This window comes from Pan troglodytes, chromosome 4 (genome assembly GCF_028858775.2).
Source record: "Pan troglodytes isolate AG18354 chromosome 4, NHGRI_mPanTro3-v2.0_pri, whole genome shotgun sequence".
NCBI lineage: Eukaryota > Metazoa > Chordata > Mammalia > Primates > Hominidae > Pan > Pan troglodytes.
Window position 1 is genome coordinate 79,245,938 of NC_072402.2, and position 21,200 is coordinate 79,267,137.

At 45.1% G+C, this 21,200-nt stretch overlaps 1 protein-coding gene across 2 annotated transcripts in view; it reads left to right on the plus strand.

Moving 5' to 3' along the window:
* The window catches only part of ADAMTS12 (ADAM metallopeptidase with thrombospondin type 1 motif 12), a 371,361-nt gene extending 363,836 nt beyond the window's left edge, over positions 1–7,525 (plus strand). Inside the window, exon 24 of one of the 2 annotated variants that reach the window (XM_016953471.3) lies at positions 3,688–7,525. In XM_016953471.3, the coding sequence (XP_016808960.3) occupies positions 3,688–3,866 (179 nt within the window). In that variant the 3' untranslated portion in view covers positions 3,867–7,525. The remainder of the gene's footprint in view (positions 1–3,687) is intronic. The other variant, XM_016953472.4, reaches the window with a different exon arrangement.
* Positions 7,526–21,200: the final 13,675 nt, after the last annotated feature.

A 21,200-nucleotide genomic window follows, 5' to 3' on the forward strand; every position in this document is an offset into this window, starting at 1 on the left:
CTCTCTGTGTCTCTTCTCCTCTTTTTATAAGGACACCACTCAGGTTGGATGAAGGGCCCACCCTAGTTCAGAGTGACCTCATCTTAACTGACATCATTATTCTATCTGCCAAGATCTTATTTCCAAATCAGATCACATTCACAGATACAAAGGGTGAGGACTTCCACTCTGGGGTACATTTCAAAGGATACAGTTCAACCCACAACCTTTGGGGGGCCTCCTAGAGGTCCTTTTTATAATGGCAGATACCTTTGGCCCTTAGCAGAAGAGGCTCATGCTCAATTTACAGAGCAGGTCAAGAGAGAGTATGGTGCCGTGCCCGAGTGTGTAATACAATAATGCCTGTTTGGAGATGGAGACAGAGGGGACTCATGTGGGTCAGCGCTGCCAGAAGAAGCTTTGTGGAACGGTGGCTGTCAGCTGAGCCTCCACCCTTCTTCTGTCTTTCTCCTCCTGGGCAGCAACCCTAGAGCACTCACAGACACAGCGACGAGATTGTGGGGCAAAGAGCCGCCCCACCTGTGCCCTCTCCAGCCTCCATCCACAGAGACTTCAGGAGAGGCTGGCTAAGAAACTGGGGAGGCTTTGTGATGCTTGGACTACCCTGCCAGGGGGCTTCCCAGAGCCTGGGAAGGAAGCCTTGCCTTGTTCCGATCAGCAGTGCACACAGTGCATGGCCCAGGTCCCGTGAACAACACCCACTGCTCTGCTGGGATGAGGGAGATGAAGAGCTCGAAGGGATATTCCACAAGAGACATGCTTGGTCAAAACATGTACTCTCTGAAGTTGAATTTTGAGGAGAAAATCCGAAACAAAAAGAAAAACAAGGCCAGGCACAGTGGCTCACACCTGTAATTCTAGCACTTTGGGAGGCCGAGGCAGGCAGATCATTCGAGGTCAGGAGTTCAAGACCAGCCTGACCAACATGGTGAAACCCCGTCTCTACTAAATATACACACACACACACAAAAAATTAGCTGGGCATGGTAGCACATGCCTGTAGTCCCAACTACTCAGGAGGCTGAGGCAGGAGAATTGCTTGAACCCGGGAGGCAGAGGTTGCAGTGAGCCGAGATTGCGCCACTGCACTCCAACCTGGGAGACAGAGGGAACCGTCTCAAAATACAAAAACATGTACTCTCTCTGAAACTCCCAAGGGTGTCAGGCAATTTCCTGTGGGGTTTTAAGAGAGACAGGTTTTTTATAAGAGGCTTAAAGAAGAGGCCTGAAGAAGGAAAGATGAAGACTCAGATTTTGGAATCTAGGAGCATTATATGTTACCAATTCCTAAGGGCACTTAAAACTTCAGCACCAAACGGGACTCTGGAAGCTAACAGAAGACATTCATTTCTTCACAAAAATAAGGCACAGTTAAGAGAATAAGGAGTTCTGAGGAGATAAAAAGAATTTTTGTCTTTATGATCTAAAGGTGAAAAAAGCATAGAGATGCAAAGATACTGTCGCAAATTTGGGGTGGAGAGGCTATTATTTCCATTTCTACTTTTCCTGACTGTTCCCTTTACAAAGGACAGCGGCCTGTTTATGAAAGTGCTTTTCTTCAGAACTATGAAAATATTTTCTCTGTAAAGGAGAAAGAAAGATGAGCGCTCCAAGAGGTACCTAAGGCAAGCTTAAAACAACTTCACTTTCTAGAAAAAAAAAAAATCTAATTGAATTCTTTACAGACCTGGACCGTGTGGGCCAGTGCCATCTGAGAACCACCCGTACAAAAGGGTGGTCCCGAGCAACCCACTCTCGCTCCCTGACTCATGTATTGGAAAAGCAAGGCCAAGAAAATTAAAGGACACACTTTCCCAGAGCTAGTTAGAGGAGAATAAGGGTTAGAACTCAGGTGACTAATTGTATACTTACTCTGGGAATTATTCGTACATGTCTTCTGCCTTCATCTCTATGGTAAAGTTCTGCAGGGCGGGGATCACAGTTTATGTCTGTATCCCTCATTCACTCTGGAAGCATTGGTTATTATTTTTTTTTTCTTCTGTTTTTGAGATGAAGTTTCACTCTTGTTGCCCAGGCTGGAGTGCAATGGCACGATCTCGGCTCACTGCAACCTCCACCTTCCGGTTTCAAGCGATTCTCCTGCCTCAGCCTCCTGAGTAGCTGGGATTACAGGCGCCCACCACCACGCCCAGCTACTTTTTGTATTTTTAGTAGAGACGGGGTTTCACCATGTTGGCCAGGCTAGTCTCGAATTCCTGACCTCATGATCCGCCCACCTCAGCCTCCCAAAGTGCTGGGATTACAGGCGTGAGCCACCATGCCCGGCCCGGAAGCATTGGTTATTTTGCTGACGGGTTGTTGGCTTGACACTCTGAATAGTATGATTGATTAGAGCATGAGCTCTAGAGTTAAGACTGCCTGTGTTCAGATCTGGCTATGCCATTTATCAGCTGGACAACCTTATACAAGTTCTTCACTACTTGAGGCCTTACTTTCGTCATTTGTGAAATGGAAAAAAATACTTGTCTGCTAGTAGCACTGTAAAGATGAAATGTAGTGAAGCATGGAAGACACTGCATTCAACTATTTCCATAGCAATACTGCATAGCAAAGCACCCCGACACTCGGGTTTAAAACTACAGTCATGTATTTTTTTCTTTTTTAAAATTTCAATAGTTTTGGGGGTACCAAAGTAGTTGTGGGGGATAACCAAAACTCACGTTCCTTAGTGGCGATTTCTGAGATTTTAGTGCACCCATCTCCCAAGCAGTGTATACTATACCCAATATGTAGTCTTTTATTCCTTACCACCCCCAAGTTTCCTCCCTGGGCCCCCTGTCTATTATATCATTCTTATGCCTCTGAGTCCTCATAGCTTAGCTCCCACTTATAAATGAGAACATATATTTGGTTTTCCATTCCTGAAGTTACTTCACTTAGAATAATGGCCTCCAGCTTCACCCAAGTTGCTGCAAAAGACATTATTTCATTCCTTTTTTTTTTTTTCTGGTTGAGTAATATTTCCTGGGGTGTATATACCACATTTTCCTGTATCCACTCATTGGTTGACGGGCCCTTAGGTTGGTTCCATATCTTTGCAATTGTGAATTGTGCTGCTATAAACATGCATGTGTGTGTGTCTTTTTCATATAATGCACAGTCATGTATTTTTTGCTGAGCATCTATAGGTCAGCCAAGGTTCACATGATTGAGCTTGGCTTTGGTTGACCTTGGCTGCTAACTGTAGGTTGAGTCCAGGTCTGCCCCATGTGTCTCTTATCACCCTTGGTGGCTGCACCAGCCAGGTTCTTCTTATGGTGACAGCAGAAGCTCATCAGGGAAGGCTTGTCCTCCTGCACATTCCAAGTCACTGCAGAGATCGTGTCTACTAGCATCCCATTGTCTAAAGCAAGTCACAGAGCTGAACCCAAAGGCAAGTAGTTGGGAAGGATTCTCCACCCACTAGGCAGCCATGGCAAGGAGGGAATGTTCTGTATAAAACAATTACATGGGAGTGAAGAATTGTGACTGATAATTCAGTTTAGCATAAACACTCTGCACAGTGTCTGATACATAATAAACATTCAGTAGATACCACCTATTATGAATTGTTATGGCTCCTTTCTTGGTAGACATATAAAGTCTTACATTAATAGAAGTTGTGCTTGTATATCCACAAAGGATAATCTTTGGACTTTTTTTCTTATTCTTTTTCTCCTTCCACAGATTTACTTTGCACTAAGGACAAACTGTCAGCCAGTTTCTGCCAGACACTGAAAGCCATGAAGAAATGTTCTGTGCCCACCGTGAGGGCTGAGTGCTGCTTCTCGTGTCCCCAGACACACATCACACACACCCAAAGGCAAAGAAGGCGACGGTTGCTCCAAAAGCCAAAAGAACTCTAAGCCCAAAAGGAAGCCAGCTTCCACCAGACTGCAGCAGCCTGCTGACCGTGACATGCTTTAGCCCTGGGAGCTGCTTCGTTGAGGTTTTGCTTCATATATTTCAGATTCAGCTTTGGGTCATGATGAAACAAAATCCATTGTGTTCCTCTAGCCACCGAATGTCCCTCACAGGAGGCCTAGGCTGCCGTACTTGCTGCTCCCTGATAGGAAGGTGAAATAGCTAGGAGAATCAGGCAGCACCTGGTATCGGCTCCTGGGAAAGGTGCCAGGTTAGACAGATTTGTGAAATACTGTATTTTTGTTCTCCCTTAAAGATAAAAACAAAGAGACCAGCTATTTCCCTGACTACCTCAAGAGTATCAGGCAACACTTACCCAGGGGACAAATAATCTTCTTAATTTATCTTGATGAATACCTTTCTTTTTTTTTTCTTGCCTCCCTGCCTGGGGCAGCTGCTATTTAAAATGTCACAGCGGAGCTTTAGGAACATTCCTTTAATTCATCCAGGCAGAGGACTGCTTTCTTCACCCCATGTTCAACTAGGGCAGGAAGAGAAAGTGCTGGTTACATCCCTCAGTCTCTTCCTCCATCCCTGTAGGGCTCCATATCTGGGCTGCTTAGAGTCTCCTGCCAACCTTGGGACACTAGACTAAGAGGAAACAGGCATAAGAAACACAGCCTAAGGGGTTTAGGTCACTTACACAGAAAACACTTCTGGTTTGAAGAGCATTTCTATGAAAACTCATAAAAAGCAAATGAGCAGAAATCAATTTCTTACTATTACAGAAAAGGAACTGTGGGCCTTTATTCTTCCCACTTTCCTGGCAAATACACACTCCTTCGCAGAAGGGAAAATGAGTCTTCTGGCTGACTTCCTCCCATCCTCCAGTCCCTACAGGAGGCCTGAGCTCAGGTCCCACCATCGTCTTGCTGCAGGGGCTGTATATGCAAAGACCACTATGACCAGCTCTAGGGCTGCCACCTGTCCTCACCTCTCCTCAGGTTGGAAAATGGAGGTTCCATATTAAAATATTTCAAAGAACCAGGTAAATTGTACTAAGTAGAAGAACATAGTGCAAACTTCTAATCTAGAGAAAAAACATTTCTAAAAAGTAAGGTAAAGGGGATCTATTCCTCAGTGTACCCAATATGTAGTTAGTCTTAAAGATCTTTTACTTTTGGGAGAACAGGTGAATCAGGGAGTCCAAAGAAACTGAAATGAAAGTTAGAATGCTTGTTCTGGATGTTCCTACCTCCCACCAGAAGTCAAAGTAGGCTTGGTCTCAAATTCAGAGCAAATTTCTAGACAAAGTGATTTCTAAGGGAAGGTACTTACATGAACTGAACCCAGAGAAAGAGGGTAAGTGGGTGGGTGGAAGGGCATAAGCTTCAAATGAAAGAAGATATCAGAACCAATTCTTGACAGGGAGAAAGGCAAGGATGTGGCCTTCATGTGATGGGCAGCATATTTTCTGACTCATGCACAGATACACTTAATACTCCTCATGGAACACAATATCCCACGTCTCCCTTTACCTATCCGTTCAGCAGAATGGTGCTATTAAAAAGACGGTGCTAATATCTAGATGGTGGCAGAATTAATGTAAACATAGCTAGGCATACAAATGGGTAAGTGTATGTGAAACTCTCCATATACATCTTCTGTTAAACATGTAACGGTGTTGCTGACCAATGCCAGTTTTATTGCTTGGGTACCTTGAATTTAAGATTTAATATTATGTGCTTTTTATTTTTTTCCAAGCCATTAACGTGTATTACTCTCATGAATTCCTGTGAAAAATAAAACAGTGGGATTGGGATGAAATTCAAGATAGACCAGAAACAGGAGGAAAGTACAAAAGTTTACCTAAAGCCAGAGAATTTATTTCTAGATGATAATTACATTATTGTATTCTCTGCCTTTAAACATAAACATTGCTGGCCGATAGCAATCTCTGGTGAATAATGATTTTCGAGGAGAGGAGACACTTAAATTGTTAGTGACATGAGTGGAGGAGAATCTGATATTTACTAATGAGGCAGTTTGCAAAGACTGTCCCTGAAGTGTAGTGTAGGCTTTCAGGGGGATTCATTTAGTAAGCTAGATTGATTTAACCTGGTACTGTACTAGCATAGGCTCAAATACCTGTCATCAGAGACCTGGGTATGACCAGGCTTACAAAACTCAGGAACAAACTCAGATTCCTACTGACCTCAACCAACTAAACTAGGCCAAATTTCTCCGTGTACAAAATGGACCACGTTATTTACAATCCACGTGGTGGAGAAGATGGTAGACATGTGGAGAGAGTTTGGCCAGGTGCTCCATTCTAGGTCTTTTTCCAGTTTCTCAAAGGCAGAACATTGGCTCCTAATTATTTGCCATGGATATTTGCTTCCTGTTCTGGAGCTATGTTGTAAGACAGCTGTGTGATGTCCATCATTCTTGACTCCAGAATGAAGACAGGGCTTGCTGTTTTCTGTCCTGTTGGTATCATCTGTTGCCTTGGCGATCACTCCGTGATGAGTCGTCAGTATTTTGACATGTCCCAGTGCTTGCTGTACAAGAGGGGACTCAGATCAACAGGAAGACTCTGAAGACAGGAACCTGCATGGTATCTTACATCTCTGATACTTGGGTGCTGATATGAAGCAGAGTTGTTGGTTTACTTTATCTAGGCCCTTCTTTCTTCTCACCTGGATCAAGCAACTGAGAAGTGTATCAGGAGACACTGGATACATCTCTCTATGAAATAGAGAGGGCCATCGCAGGGCCTGGTACTTAACTACATTAACGTTCTAAAACCCAGTTTGGTTTACATTGTCTTTCACAGTAGTATATTTAGCTCTTCTCTGGAAAGTTGTGGGTTAATATAATTCTTAAACATGAAAATGTAATTAAACACACCACGAGAGAACAATATTCCAGGAGACTTAATAGTGATTACTTTCTTCAATCAGGAAATCGTTTCAGTGCCTCCTTTGTAGGAATGCTTTGTTTTGTGATGGGTTTTCTTAAAGAAGAGCACACCTCCGTCCAATCTCCTGAGACAGCCACGTCTCCGCTGACATCCCACTGTGATGCTTTCAGATAGTCAGTGAATGTTTCTGATAACCTTCATCCAGTATCTGAAACACAATGTGAGGGATTATATTGTTTTAGATAATAACATCCCATTTAGTTGACTAAAATCTTCCAAACTCTGAAAGCTGCACACTGCTACTCCAGAGAGTGCAGGTCTTAGCTCTTCTCCTTTCTGACTTCAAGATGAATCTCTGGGACGATGTTTCTGGTGCTCGGTCCACAGTGATTCACTTTTGAAGGAGAGGCCACATGACATGAACTGCCTGGTGTTACAACCTAGCTAACATATTTGATGCTACTCCTGTCGTCTGTACTGCTTATTCAAGTAGTATTCTAAGTTATGTTACTAAAAAACATGGTGGGTAAAGCACAATCCTACCCATCATTGTCCTCCAAAATAATTGTATGACATACACGGCCCAGCCCATTGCCCTCCCTGCATCTCTGTGCTGCTTTGCCATTTCCCCTTCTACCCAGCCTCCTCAAGGGGTACCTTGGTGGATATTTCAGTACTTAAAACCAGACTGTAATCATAACCTCCCTCTGTGTGGCATCAATAAATAGCCAAACTCATTGATGTTTCTGTGTGATTCTTTTACCCCTGCTGTGAGACTCCCACCACCCACCAGTGTTACTATGGATTTTAGCAACCTGGGAAAGGATGCTGTCAATTTCTTCTTCCCACACTCATTCCAGATTCCCTCCTACCCTACCCCTAGACCAGTACATCATCAGATGAGTCACATCCCAGGTGAGCCGGTCTCTTCTCATGAATGTGCAACAACTGCCACACTCCACCATATGATAATCTGAAGTGATGCCTAAAATTCCCCAAAACACTGAATTCAACATATTCATGCTGCTCACAGCAGAACCTACTCCTTCATCTATCCAAAGTGTAGGCTTAATGCTTAAGAGAAAATGACCCATCTGTAGAGGAATTTGCTTTGGGAATTCAATCCTTATTCAAAGATGGGTGTGCAGCTCAGTAAATGCAACTAGCAACAGCAGAATTTGTACATATAGTGATAGAGTCTACTCACATGGAATAAACAAAACCATAGAGGTAGGGAAGAGCCAGGCCTCTCCAGGTGATCCCTAGGATGTTTGAGGGCATGAATAGGAATAGTAGGAAATGTAGTTTTGGTCAAGAAGGCATCACGGAGAGCCATGGATACCTCCCTGATTATACCTTAAAAATTATTCTATCAGTGACTACGAGATCTTTCTAATACTGCAAAGCCCAGCTCAAATGCTACTTCCCCTAGGACACCTACCCTGACCCTTCCAGAAAGACAGGGTCCATTTTCCATTATACTCTGCTCCCACTATACTGGGTACATTTTCCACTAGAAAAGTAGCTCTTAATCGAGGGTGATTTTTGTTCCGCAGGGGATCTTTGACAATGTCTGGAGACATTTTTGATTTTCACAACTGGGCAGTGGGGGAGGGAGGGAGTGCTACTGGCATCTAGTGAACAGAGGCCCAGAATGTTGCTGAACATTCTGTGGGACGACATTCCCTCAACAGCAAAGAATTGTCTGGCTCATAATGTCAATAGTTCCAAAGCTGAAAAACCCTGCACTAAAACAATTATCACCTAGTAGTGAGTAGCAGGGGATCTTGGTTGAGTAAAACCAAGCTTTCACTAAAATTCAGACTTCTCGAAAGGACTGATGAGGTAGGTCAGAAAACCTCAAAAGGACTAAAAAATACATCAGGGTTCAAAGCACACCAGCTTGATTAAAGAATCTTGATGTTGAAGGGGATACAGGATAATGAGCACAGCTCAAAAGAGTCTTAAACCAGCCCCTGGGGACAAAGATGTTTCAATCCTAGAACTGGGGCAATAAATCAAAAGCAAGCAAAATGGAAAACTGGCGTGTTAGTTTGGATTAATCATCCTCTAATTGAGATTTCTAATCAAACTGAGAATAGACATAATCAGCCAGATCAAAATATCGGCTTCAGTAGTGGTAAAGCTGGCTTGGAGAGCATGTCTTGGGTGCAAATGGAAAAAGGGTTTTCCTACCCTTCACATCTGCATCCCCCCATGGCAAGTAGCTGGAGATCTGCAGGCCTCCCTCCAGTGGTTCTCTGAGTTCCAGGCTTCAAGCTCAAGAGAGATGGGGATGGAGTAGAAAGAAACAGAGAGAAATGGACCACTCAACCTATTAACCTCCGTTAATAGGAGTCTCATGGCCATCGAACTTTCACCAACGGAAGCACCCTCTCCTGCCCTGGGAGGAGCATGTAAAAGGGTTATCATAAAGACCCCAAAGGGATATCTCAATACTATCCACTCTGGAAGTGGAGGATTCATGCCCCTATGGGAAAGAGGTAAGATTAGCGTGAAGGAAAAAGCGGGTAGAGGAAACATTGATTAAAAACTACCACATGGGCTGAACACAGTGACTCATGCCTATAATCCCAGCACTTGAAGGCCGAGGTGGGAGGATCACTCCAGACCAGGAGTTCAGGACCAGCCTTGGCAACATGGTGAGACCCCATCTCTGAAAAAAAAAAAAAAATTAATTAGCTGGGTGTGGTAGTGTCCACCAGGAATCCCAGCACTTTGGGAGGCCAAGGTGGGAGGATCACTTGAGGCCAGTTTGAAACCAGCATAGGTAACATAGTGAGACCTTGTCTCTACAAATATATATATATATATATATATATATATTTTTTTTTTTTTTTAATTAGCTGGATGTGGTGATGCATCCCTGTAGTCCTAGCTACTTAGGAGGCTGAGGCAGGAGGATTGCTTGAGCCTAAGTGTTAGAGGCTGTAGTAAGCTATGATCAGGCTACTGCTCTCCAGCCTGGGCGACAAAGCAACACCCTGTCTCAAAAGAGAAAGAAGTATCAAATTTCAAGTTCTAAATAGAATAGATCCTCATTATTTGCAGTTCCATATTTGCAAATGTACCTACTTGATAAAATTTGTTTGTGGCAACACTTTTGCAGGCATGCACAGAGTACTGAAAAATTCCAGTCATCCTTATACATATGTTCCAACAATGAGATACTTTCCTTTTTTTCTTTTTCTTTTTTTTGTGACAGTCTCACTCTGTCACCCAGGCTGGTGTGCTGTGGCACAATCTCGGCTCACTGCAACCTGCACCTCCCGGGTTCAAGCAATTCTCCTGCCTCAGCCTCCTGAGTAACTGGGACTACAGGCACAAGCCACCATGCCCGGCTAATTTTTGTATTTTTAGTAGAGATGGGGGTTCCACTGTGTTGGCCAGGCTGGTCTCGAACTCTTGACCTCAAGTGATCTGCCTGCCTTGGCCTCCCAAAGTGCTGAGATTATAGGCATAAGACACCATGCCCAGCCTTTTGCTTTCCTTTTCAAGGTCTGTTTAGTGCCATGTCTTTTGCATGTTTGTTTTGGTGTTTTTTCTATTTCAAATGGCCCTCAACTGCAGGGCTACAATGCTGTCTGGTGTTTTGAAGCACAAGAAGGCTGTGATGTGCACACTAAAATTTGAGAGCCATTGGGTTAGAGTCATTTCCACAGAATACAGCGTTATATAACCATGGGGTTTAGAGGTGAAGCAGTCATAATGTGTTATATTGTTATTAGCCTGCAAGAAGTGTGGTACCTGTCCAAAAAGCCTGTACAAGAATGTTCATTACAGCTTTATTCAAAATCATCAAAAACTGGAAACATATCTGGCATCCATCAACAGAAAAATGAATAAACAAATTGATATATTTATTCAGTGGAATATTACTCAGCAATAAAAAGGAATAAACTATTGATACAGCAATATGAAAAAAATCTCAAAACTTTATGCTGAGTGCAAGAAGCTTTACCCAAAAGAGTACCTACTATATAATTCTTTTTTTTTTAAATTGAAAAGAGGCAAAATCAGTCTACAGTGGAAAAAATTAAGAACAGTGGTTGCCTCTAGGGGTTGGGTGGGGGTGATGGCTGACTTGGAGGGGTGTATGCGACATTCTTAGGCTTCACCCCCAGAATTTCTGATTCAGAACCAAGAATCTGCATTTCTAATAAGTTCCCAGGTGATATTGATGCAGCTATTCTGAAGAATTACACTTTGAGAACCACGGCTCTAACCTAGCCTCTTCAATTGAAGAAGCAGACACCCCTGGTGCCCATGTCACATTCCCGAAGGCCCATTTAAGTTCTGTATGTGCTCAAAGTCCCTTGCTTCAAGCACATGCCATGCATCTATCTGCCCTCTGTTCCAGAGCACCCTCACCTATGCACAGCTCTGAAGTGCAAAGGAGTTAAGACCACTGGGCCTCCCATCTTTCAGATGCACCAATCTGGGAGGATTATGCATGCTTTGTATGAGGTCCCAGCATTGTTGAGCCCCAGTTGCCCACAGCGGCAAGCTCTATAACACACCTCCAGATTTGCCTTTCTCCTTCCCGTCTCACCCTTCCTATTCTCTTGCTTTTATTTCCTAAGATCACCTCCTAAATAAACTACTTGCATCCAAGTCCTTGTCTCAGGCTTTGCTTTGGGGAAGTAAGATAACTGGGTGGATGTTGGGAAATGAAAGGACACTGAATATGATGAGTACAAGGGAAGTGTATGGGTCTGTTCTCATGATGCTAGTAAAGATATACCTGAGACTGAGTAATTATAAAGAAAAAGAGGTTTAATGGACTCACAGTTCTTCATGGCTGGGGAGGCCTCACAGTCATGGTGGAAAGTGAAGGAGGAGCAAAGGCACATCTTACATGGCAGCAGGCAAGAGAGCTTGTGTAGGGGAACTGCCCTTTATAAAACCATCAAGATTTCATGAGACTTATTCACTATCATAATAACAGCATGGGAAAAACCCACCTCCATGATTCAGTTCCCTCCCACTGAGTCCCTCCCATGACACATGGGGATTATGGGAACTACAATTCAAGATGAGATTTGTGTGGGGACACAGCTAAACCATATCATATAATGTCAGCATCTGACATTATCGTAGAAGAGAAATATGGAGAACAATGGCCCTTATTGTGCTGCGTTGCTACCAAATCTGACATTTCCCATTTGAACCTAGTGTGCCTACCTGATTCTCCCGTGAAACAGAATCTACCCACTCTTTCAGTCTGGTCTTGGTCAGGCCACAGCCCAGGGTGGTAGTGTGGTGTCACAGAAGTGAGTACAGATGGGTCAGTATCAAGCTCCATTCTTCTTTTTTTGGGAGGTGGGGAGTGGGGAGCAGGGTCTCGCTCTGTTGCCCAGGCTGAAGTGCAGTGGTGCGATCATAGTTCACTGCAGCCTTGAACACTTGGTGAAGATCCATTCTTCTTATGGGTCACTCATGCCCATTTCTCAGGCCACTCACTGAGTTCTGTCCTCTCACTCTCCCAGATTCTCTGCCTGACCTCTGAGTCCCTTTGGGAGTCTCTCAATTCCATTTAATGCCTCACATTGCAGAATTGGATTCTGCTTTCTTGGGCTTATGTCACTTTGCCTTACCCTTGTCATTGAAGAGAAAGATTGGTTAAAACAGCACTTCCCAAGCTCTTTACATATGGCACACAGAAAGATGATCATATTTGCATAGCCCACTGCAGTAACTGTGAACAACTAGCAGCCAGATGTGACCAGGCCTGACCATCCTGAGCGCCGAGGAGTTCAGTATCTTGGGCACACCTGTAGCCTCCATCCTGTCGAGTTGTGTGGTTTTGACTCTGAATCCTTCCTGTCTTGAGTTGTCTTAATTTGATGCCTTATAGATCTGTATCTAAGGTATGTGGGGGTCTCTTTTGCCCTAACTCCCTCCTATATGCCAGGCAACCTTAAAATACACCCTTATCTCCAAATATTAATAAACACAGACTATCAATACTCACAGGAACAAGAACAATGGTGCTCTGGAATTCAGGGAATGAAGTATTGTCTACCCACAGTGTAAGAGTATTTGGGGACAGTGAGCCCAGCTTTGGGTGCCCTCCATTCTTTCACATCCCAAGAAGCTGGCCTGAAAGTTATCATCTCTGCTCCCCTCATTCTGTTCATGGTGCATCTCTGCAGTCTGATTTTAGGGAGTCTTCCAGGGAAAGGGAATTCTTCTCTCTCCTAACTATTCTGTCTCCTAGTTGCCTTCTTTTCTCGAACCTCTTCCAGTTTTGCCTCATCCAGACCTGTGCATCCATGGCCAAGCTACTCAATTCCATATGGCCCCAGGTCATCATCATTGCCTTGGTCACAAGCTTGGGCCTGACTGTGCATCAGCTGTACCCTGCTGAGTGTCTTCAGGAAGAGAGAAACTGCTCAACCCTAACAACATGGGAGAATCCACAGGAAAGGAAGACCCTTGTGAGGAGAAATTAGAATGGTAGACTGTGGTGGTGCTGATTAGCTAACAAGCAGGAACATGTTTCCTCAACTCCATGGAAATAATTGCAAATGGGTTGCAATGGTGGGAGCCACAAGGGACCAGCTTGAAGCTGGGGCTGCACAAAATGGCAATTTGTGTTCCACTGATGGTCTTGCATCTGTTTTAGATCTCAGACAATAGATGAGCTAATGAATTGTGAGATTGAATTAGCTCTCCTTGGCTCTTATGGATTAGAAAAGGAATTAGTTATATATTGCTGGGGGGATCAATAGCTCTTTTATGGCCTTTTTGCTCAACCAAAGAGCAGAACATTAAGTAAACTCTCCTTTGTCTGGTGGTTGGGGACAGACACCTCACTGAAATGCTCATCTGAATCTCAGAAAGGGAAGCATGCTGACAAATACACTAGGATCAGAAGATGCACACTAACAAATACACTAACATTTCTTTTCTCCTTACTTAGGGAGACACAACTCAGGAAGCAAGAAGATTATTGTTAAACTAAATCATCAGATTACTGGAAGCAGGAAAATCAAAAGTGAAGGTGGTCAGCTGGGCATCTCCCTTGTAGGGATTTGGAACTGACTTTCCTGGTCTCAGGAAGCCCAGTTCATTCGTTCACTGAGACAGCCTTATTGTCATAAAGAGCTTAATTAACACAAAGCCAGCCAAGTGGAAGGACTGGAGTTTCATTATCACTCAAATTAGCCTCTCGAAGAACTCGGAGACTAGGGTTTTATGGATAATTTGGTGAGCAGGGAGCTGGGGAATGGGTGCTGCTACTTGCTTGGGGATAAAATCTTGGGGGTGTGGAAAATGGTCCTCAGGAACTGAGTCAACCTCTGGGTGGGGGCCACAGGACTAGTTGAGTCATGAGTCCAGGGTCTGGGTGGGGTCAGTTGGTTGCCAGAATGAAAAAAATTCTGAAAAAAACATCTCGAAAGACCAATCTTAGGTTTTACAATAGTGATGTTATCTATAGGAGCAATTGAGGAAGTCACAAATCTTGTGACCTCTGGCCAGAGGTTCTGAGCAGTAGGGGATTATAGAAACTATGCCTGCATGTAAGCAGAATTGAGCCCCTCCCATAATCCTAATCTCATGGCCTTTCATTACTTTTACAAAGGCAGTTTTCGGTGGGAGCAAGGAAGGGATCAGTTTTAAGGAGGGACTGTTATCATCCTTGCTTCAAAGTTAAACTATAAACTAAATTCTCCCCATGGTTAGCTTGGCCTATGCCCAGGAATGAGCGCCAGCCTCTGAGGCTAGAAGCAAGATGAAATAAACCATGCTAGACTTATTTCACTGTCATAATCTTTGCAAAGTTGGTTTCAATCATACCCCTAGAAATAGAATAAGTTGATATTTTGGTTTATATATTAGTTTCTTGTGAACTTGGTTAGTGTATGTTAATTCTCCTAAATCAGAGAAAATTTTCTAAAGCTGCCAAAACAAAGGTCAGACCTTGAACTATGATTGATACATTCCCCATAAAATGCCACTTCTTGAGGCCCAGTGGGAGCAGCCATCTGACCACCTACTGTGACATTGCAATCTCCACTCTCCCTGGTCTCACTCAGCAAGTGAGTGGTAGGGATGTTCAGAGAATTCCAATGTCTAGCATAGCTCCCAGCATATAGTAAGAATTTCATAACTTGTGGAAATCATCTTTTTTCTTTTGTTCGCCCATTCATAGAAAAGATGTCTTGAAGGAGGAGGAAGCAGCAAACATAAAAGAGCTGGAGTAGGGGAGAGAGGAAAAGGTAAGAACACACAGGTCATGCTCAGGGACAAGAGAGCAGACCATGGGGTGGAGAATGTGGTAGTGAGAGGTGACAGAGTGCTGGCAGTCCTCACAGCCCTCACTCGCTCTCGGCGCCTCCTCTGCCTGGGCTCCCACTTTGGCAGCACTTGAGGAGCCCTTCAGCCCACCGCTGCACTGTGGGAGCCCCTTTCTGGGCTGGCCAAGGCCAGAGCCGGCTCCCTCAGCTTGCAGGGAGGTGTGGAGGGAGAGGCGCAAGCGGGAACCGGGGCTGCGTGGGGCGCTTGCGGGCCAGCTGGAGTTCCGGGTGGGCTTGGGCTTGGCGGGCCCCACACTCGGAGCAGCGGGCCGGCCCTGCCGGCCCCGGGCAGTGAGGGACTTAGCACCCGGGCCAGTGGCTGCGGAGGGTGTACTGGGTCCCCCAGCAGTGCCAGCCCACTGGCGCTGCACTCGATTTCTCGCCGGGCCTTAGCGGCCTTCCTGCGGGGCAGGCCTCGGGACTGCAGCCCACCATGCCTGAGCCTTCCCCCGCCTCCGTGGGCTCCTGTGCAGCCCGAGCCTCTCAACGAGCGCGGCCCCCTGCTCCACAGCGCCCAGTCCCATCGACCGCCCAAGGGCTGAGGAGTGCGAGCACATGGCGCGGGACTGGCAGGCAGCTCCACCTGCAGCCCCCTTGCGGGATCCACTGGGTGAAGCCAGCTGGGCTCCTGGGTCTGGTGGGGCCTTGGAGAACCTTTATGTCTAGCTTAGGGATTGTAAATACACCAATCGGCACTCTGCATCTAGCTCAAGATTTGTAAACACACCAATCAGCACCCTGTGTCTAGCTCAGGGATTGTGAGCGCACCAATCAACACTCTGTATCTAGCTGCTCTGGTGTGGCCTTGGAGAACCTTTGTGTCCATACTCTGTATCTAACTAATCTGATGGGGACGTGGAGAACCTTTGTATCTAGCTCAGGGATTGTAAACGCACCAATCAGCGCCCTGTCAAAACAGACCACTTGGCTCTACCAATCAGCAGGATGTGGGTGGGGCCAGATAAGAGAATAAAAGCAGGCTGCCAGAGCCAGTAGTGGCAACCCGCTCGGGTCCCCTTCCACACTGTGGAAGCTTTGTACTTTCGCTCTTTGCAATAAATCTTTCTACTGCTCACTCTTTGGGTCCACACTGCTTTTATGAGCTGTAACACTCACCGCGAAGGTCTGCAGCTTCACTCCTGAAGCCAGCGAGACCAGGAGCCCACCGGGAGGAACGAACAACTCCAGACGCGCCGCCTTAAGAGCTGTAACACTCACCGCGAAGGTCTGCAGCTTCACTCCCGAGCCAGCGAGACCACGAACCCACCAGAAGGAAGAAACTCTGAACATATCCGAACATCAGAAGGAACAAACTCCAGACGCGCCACCTTAAGAGTTGTAACACTCACCGCAAGGGTCCGCGGCTTCATTCTTGAAGTCAGTGAGACCAAGAATCCACCAATTCCGGACACAGTAGGGTGTGTGTGTTGGGGTCACGGAGAGGAGTTGAGTAAATATCAGAGGCTGAAGTGCACAGATACAGTATCCTTCCCTGTCCATGCACCGTGGCAGGGGACTGAGGGCACAGCTGGGGCCATCTCAGAAGGGATGGGGGTGTGTACTTCCTCCCTGTGCTTGCACTAACCTGAACCCTCCTCTCGTCTCTGCTAATCCCAGCCTGTTTGTAGCTCAGGGAGTAAGGAAGCCATGTGCTGGGGGCTTCTCCAAAGTTGTGTATGGTTTCTCCGTCACGCAGGTGGTTGGTGTGCTCCTGCCCATCCTGGGACCTGAAAGTTGCTTGCTCCAGGTCTGCTCCTTAGGATCTTGAGGCCTGGGGTAAGAGTTCAATGGAAGGGCCACTTACCAAATGTATAAAGGTTTGAAAGTCATGAAACAAGCTACATTCTAGGCCTGGCCTCTGTTCTCATCCAGCATCTCACAGCCATCTCCCCAAGGATCAGCCATGTGACTGAGAGGCTAAATTAGCTAGCACTGGGCCAGCCCTGCCTCCTGAGAATTTGGTGGCGCAGACCCAGGTCTCCAAGGTGACTAAACCCAAATCCCTGATGGAGACTGACCTGGCCAAGCTCCCTAGGGAGTCTGGAGGGGTAGGTTCCTTGCTCCCATGCCTCACTTTTCCACCTCATAACCTGCAACAATTCTAAAAACCTTCCAACAATATCACATGGGCAGAGAAAGGGGAGGGAGCCAGTTATCTGCAGACCTGGTCCACCCAGGCCCCTAGACACTCACCATGGGTGCTATGGGGTGGCGAAGTATAAGCAAGAGCACAGCTCTTTGCCTGGTTTCCTTGGGCCTAGCCTGTGATTTTTGCATCCTCAGCCTGCACTTACAGACTGTCAGGCCCACACCCTTCTCTGGCCTGGGGAGCCCAATGTGTGTATTGTATTTTGATAATTCTTACTCAGTCTGTTACAAAACTCAAAAGACTTTGTTACCAAGCCACAAGGACAGAAGTATTTGTATTTGAGCCTTTTGGAGTACTGGCCCATAGAAAGCCAGGCTTGGGGCAGGGGCTCCTGTTGCCAGGCCTAGAAGCAGTACTGCACGCTCCAGTGTAGTTCACGAGAATTTCCAACTAGAGCAGAGATGCTTGTGGGAAAAGGACATTGTGGCCAAGTAGGGTCCAGGCTTATCTTGGACAATAGGATAGATGAACGGCTGGGAAAGTTGTTGGCATGCTCCAGCCCCAAAGCCCAGGTTTCAGAGGGCCACTCAGGAAGGCAAGCTGTTAAGTCATGACTGACTGGCCAGAATGGGATCAACAAATTAGAACCAATGTTTCTTGAGCGCAAATTCTGAGGTGTGCTTCCACCCTACTTCTGGCCCATCAGCCTCCACTCTTGCCTAATGACAGGAATGTGATTCACAGAGGACCGAGAAGCAAAAGACATGGGCAGAGGGGCTATATGGGCAGGGCCTATTTCAAATGCATCAATTATCAGGCTGGACACGGTGGCTCATGCCTGTAATCCCAGCACTTTGGGAGGCTGAGGTGGGTGGATCTCTTGATGTCAGGATTTCGAGACCTGCCTGGCCAACCTTACAAAACCCATCTTGTCTCTACTAAAATGAAAATAAAAATTAGCCTGGCATGATTGCACACACCTGTAGTCCCAGCCACTTGGGAGGCTGAGGAAAGAGAATTGCTTTAACCCAGGAGGCGGAGGTTGCAGTGAGCTGAGATCGTACCACTGCACTCCATCCAGCCTGGGCAACACAGCAAGACTCCATCTCAAAAAAAAAAAATAAATATCAAATGTACCAATTATCTTTTCTCTGCGCTCAGACAAAGAAGCTAATTATCACTCTGAATCATTAATAAACTGTTGGGATTTCACAAAAAGTTCCCACATTTCACTCTAGGAAGCCAAACTCAGTAACTCCTTATCAAGTTATCAAGCATGACGTATACATCTGGGGATTGAAGTAACAGCAGGACCATTTGGGACTTTGCTTCTGCTGTTCCCATATAGGGATTATCGGGAATTGAATGCCCAGAAGGATTTCAGGACCAGGTGCCAAGAGACAGCATATCTGTTATCTCTTTCCACATCAGTACGATGGTGTTAACAATATTTGGCCTACCTCAGAACCTCTCAGTGTGGCTGGGGAGCTAAAACAGAGTATAGGAAAGGGCCTGGCAAAGATGGTGGGCCCAAGATACATCCACTGCCACTCAGCCACCCACAGGAGAGATTGTGTCCTTGAGAGTCACACCATCCACCTAATATCCCTCTTCCACTCCTCGTCTCTGTCATCTTTCATCCCTCCTCCATATTTATCAAGGTCTTTTGCTCCTGCTTCAGTCTTCCTTCTGGAAATAAAGACCAATCAAATGAGAAAAATAAAGTCTATTTATTCTGAACTTACTATAGCAAGGGAGTCAGCCACTGTCAGTGTCCTTTGGCAGAGACTCAAGGACAGATAGAGAAGTGGGAAAACCTTATAGTGTACAAAAGGGAAGGCTTCAGGTGTGCCCTGATGGGAAGCTTTTGGCTTGGGAAGCTGTAGGAGGCTAACGAGAAGCAGTCATCCTATGTCATTGATTAAGGTGCATATTTGGCTTTCTCTGGTTGGTCCTAAATTAGAAATCGGGACAAAAATTTGGGAGGCTTTCAGTTATTAATCAAGTCCTGATCATTTGGGGCTGATTGCTACAGGAGTTGTTTAGCTTCCTGGATTCTCACTAAAATATAGCAATCTAGGCTGGGCATGGTGGCTCACACCTGTAATCCCAGCACTTTGGGAGGCCAAGACAGGTGGATCACTTGGGTCCAGGAGTTCAAGGCCAGCCTGGGTAACATGGTGAAACCCCATCTCTACAAAAAAATAAAAATTAATTAACTGGGTATGGTTGTGTGTGTCTGTGGTCCCAGCTACTCAGAAGGCTGAGGTGGGAGGATCACTTGAGCCAGGGAAGTGGAGGTTGCAGTGAACTGATTGTACCATTGCACCCCAGTCTGGGCAACAGAGTGAGACCCTGTCTCAAAAAATAAAGACAGCAACCTGGCTTCTTGCAATACTGACTTACAGCGGGCTGGCTTCCTGGGTTGTCTATTGTAGATAAGGGGGTAGGCTTCCTGGGAAAGTTGCTGTAGGTCGTGGGTCAAAGTTCTATGGTCTGGCCATTGTCTATTTGTGTATTCATTCTCACTTCCCATTGCCAGTTCTACTCTTTTTTTGAGAAATTCAGTGTCTAATGACCCATCTAACTCCCCAGCCCTGTGCTCTCAAACTTGAGTTTACACAAGTTACATGGAAGAACTTTTTAAAAATGTGAGCTGTTTGGCTCCAATTCCAGTGATTCAGGAGGATTTAGTAGGTCTGGTGTAGGCCCCAGAATTTTCAGGTGATGCAGATACAGATGGTCCAAGGGTCACAGAGCAGTCTTCTACTCTCTCAATTGCTTGGCCTGGTCAGCAGAATGGACCCAGGGTCTCTCAGAGGTCTTGAAGAGTTCTAGGCCATTTCTATTTTTAGAGGATTCCAGCATATTTAAAAATGAAGAATTGTCAAAGTTATCAAAATTTGAATGTTTATATGAATAGGTAGACGCACACACACACACACACACACATCTAACTGCATTTGAAGTAAACAGCCGAAGTCTAAACCTGAAGCCTTCCTAAGATGGTCAGCCTTGGTACAAAGTGTAGGTGCAGTGGTCCTGAAGGGAATATGCAGACCAACCTAAAGCCTTAGGGCTTCTTTCTTGTAGAAATAAGCCAGAAAAATAAAAGTAAATTTTTAAAAAGACACATTAACCAATAGAATATGAGTGCCCAGAAATAAACATATGGTGGACTGATTTTTTACAAAGATGCCAAGAACACACAATGGGGGAAGGATGGTCCCTTCAATAAATGAGAAAACTGGATATTAACATACAAAAGGATAAAAATGTACCTTTATCTCACCCCTCATACAAGAACCAATTCAAAATGAAATAAGATGTAAACATAAGACCTAAAACTATAAAATTACTGGAAGAAAACATATAGAAAAAGCTCCATGACATGGTCTGGGCAGTGATTTTTTGGATATGACCCCAAGAGCACAGACAACAAAAGCAAAAAGAGACAAATGGGATTGTGTCAAACTAAAAAGCTTCCGTACAACAAAGGAAACAATTAATAGAGTGAAGAGACAAGCCCCAGACTGGGAGAAAATATTTGTAAATCATTCATAAGGGGCTAATTAATATCCAAAATACACAAGGGAAATCAAACTATTCAATAACAAGAAAACAATCTTACTTAAAAATGGGTAAATGACTTGTCCATCAAAAGAAGATGTACAGATGGCCAATAGATACATATTTTAAATGCTCAACATCTGTAACAATAAGAGAAGTGCAAATTAAAGCCACAATGAGCTATATCACCTTATACATGTTAGATAGGCTATCATCAAAAAGATGTAAGATAACAAGTGTTGGTGAGGTTTTTGAGAACAGGCAATCTTTATACACTGTTGGTGGTATTATAAATTAGTACAACCATTTTGGAAGACAGTATGGAGGTTCTTCAAAAACCTAAAAATAGAATTACCATATGATCCAGCAATCCCACTACTAGGTATATACCCAAAGGAACTAAAATTAGTATGTGGAATAGATATCTGCA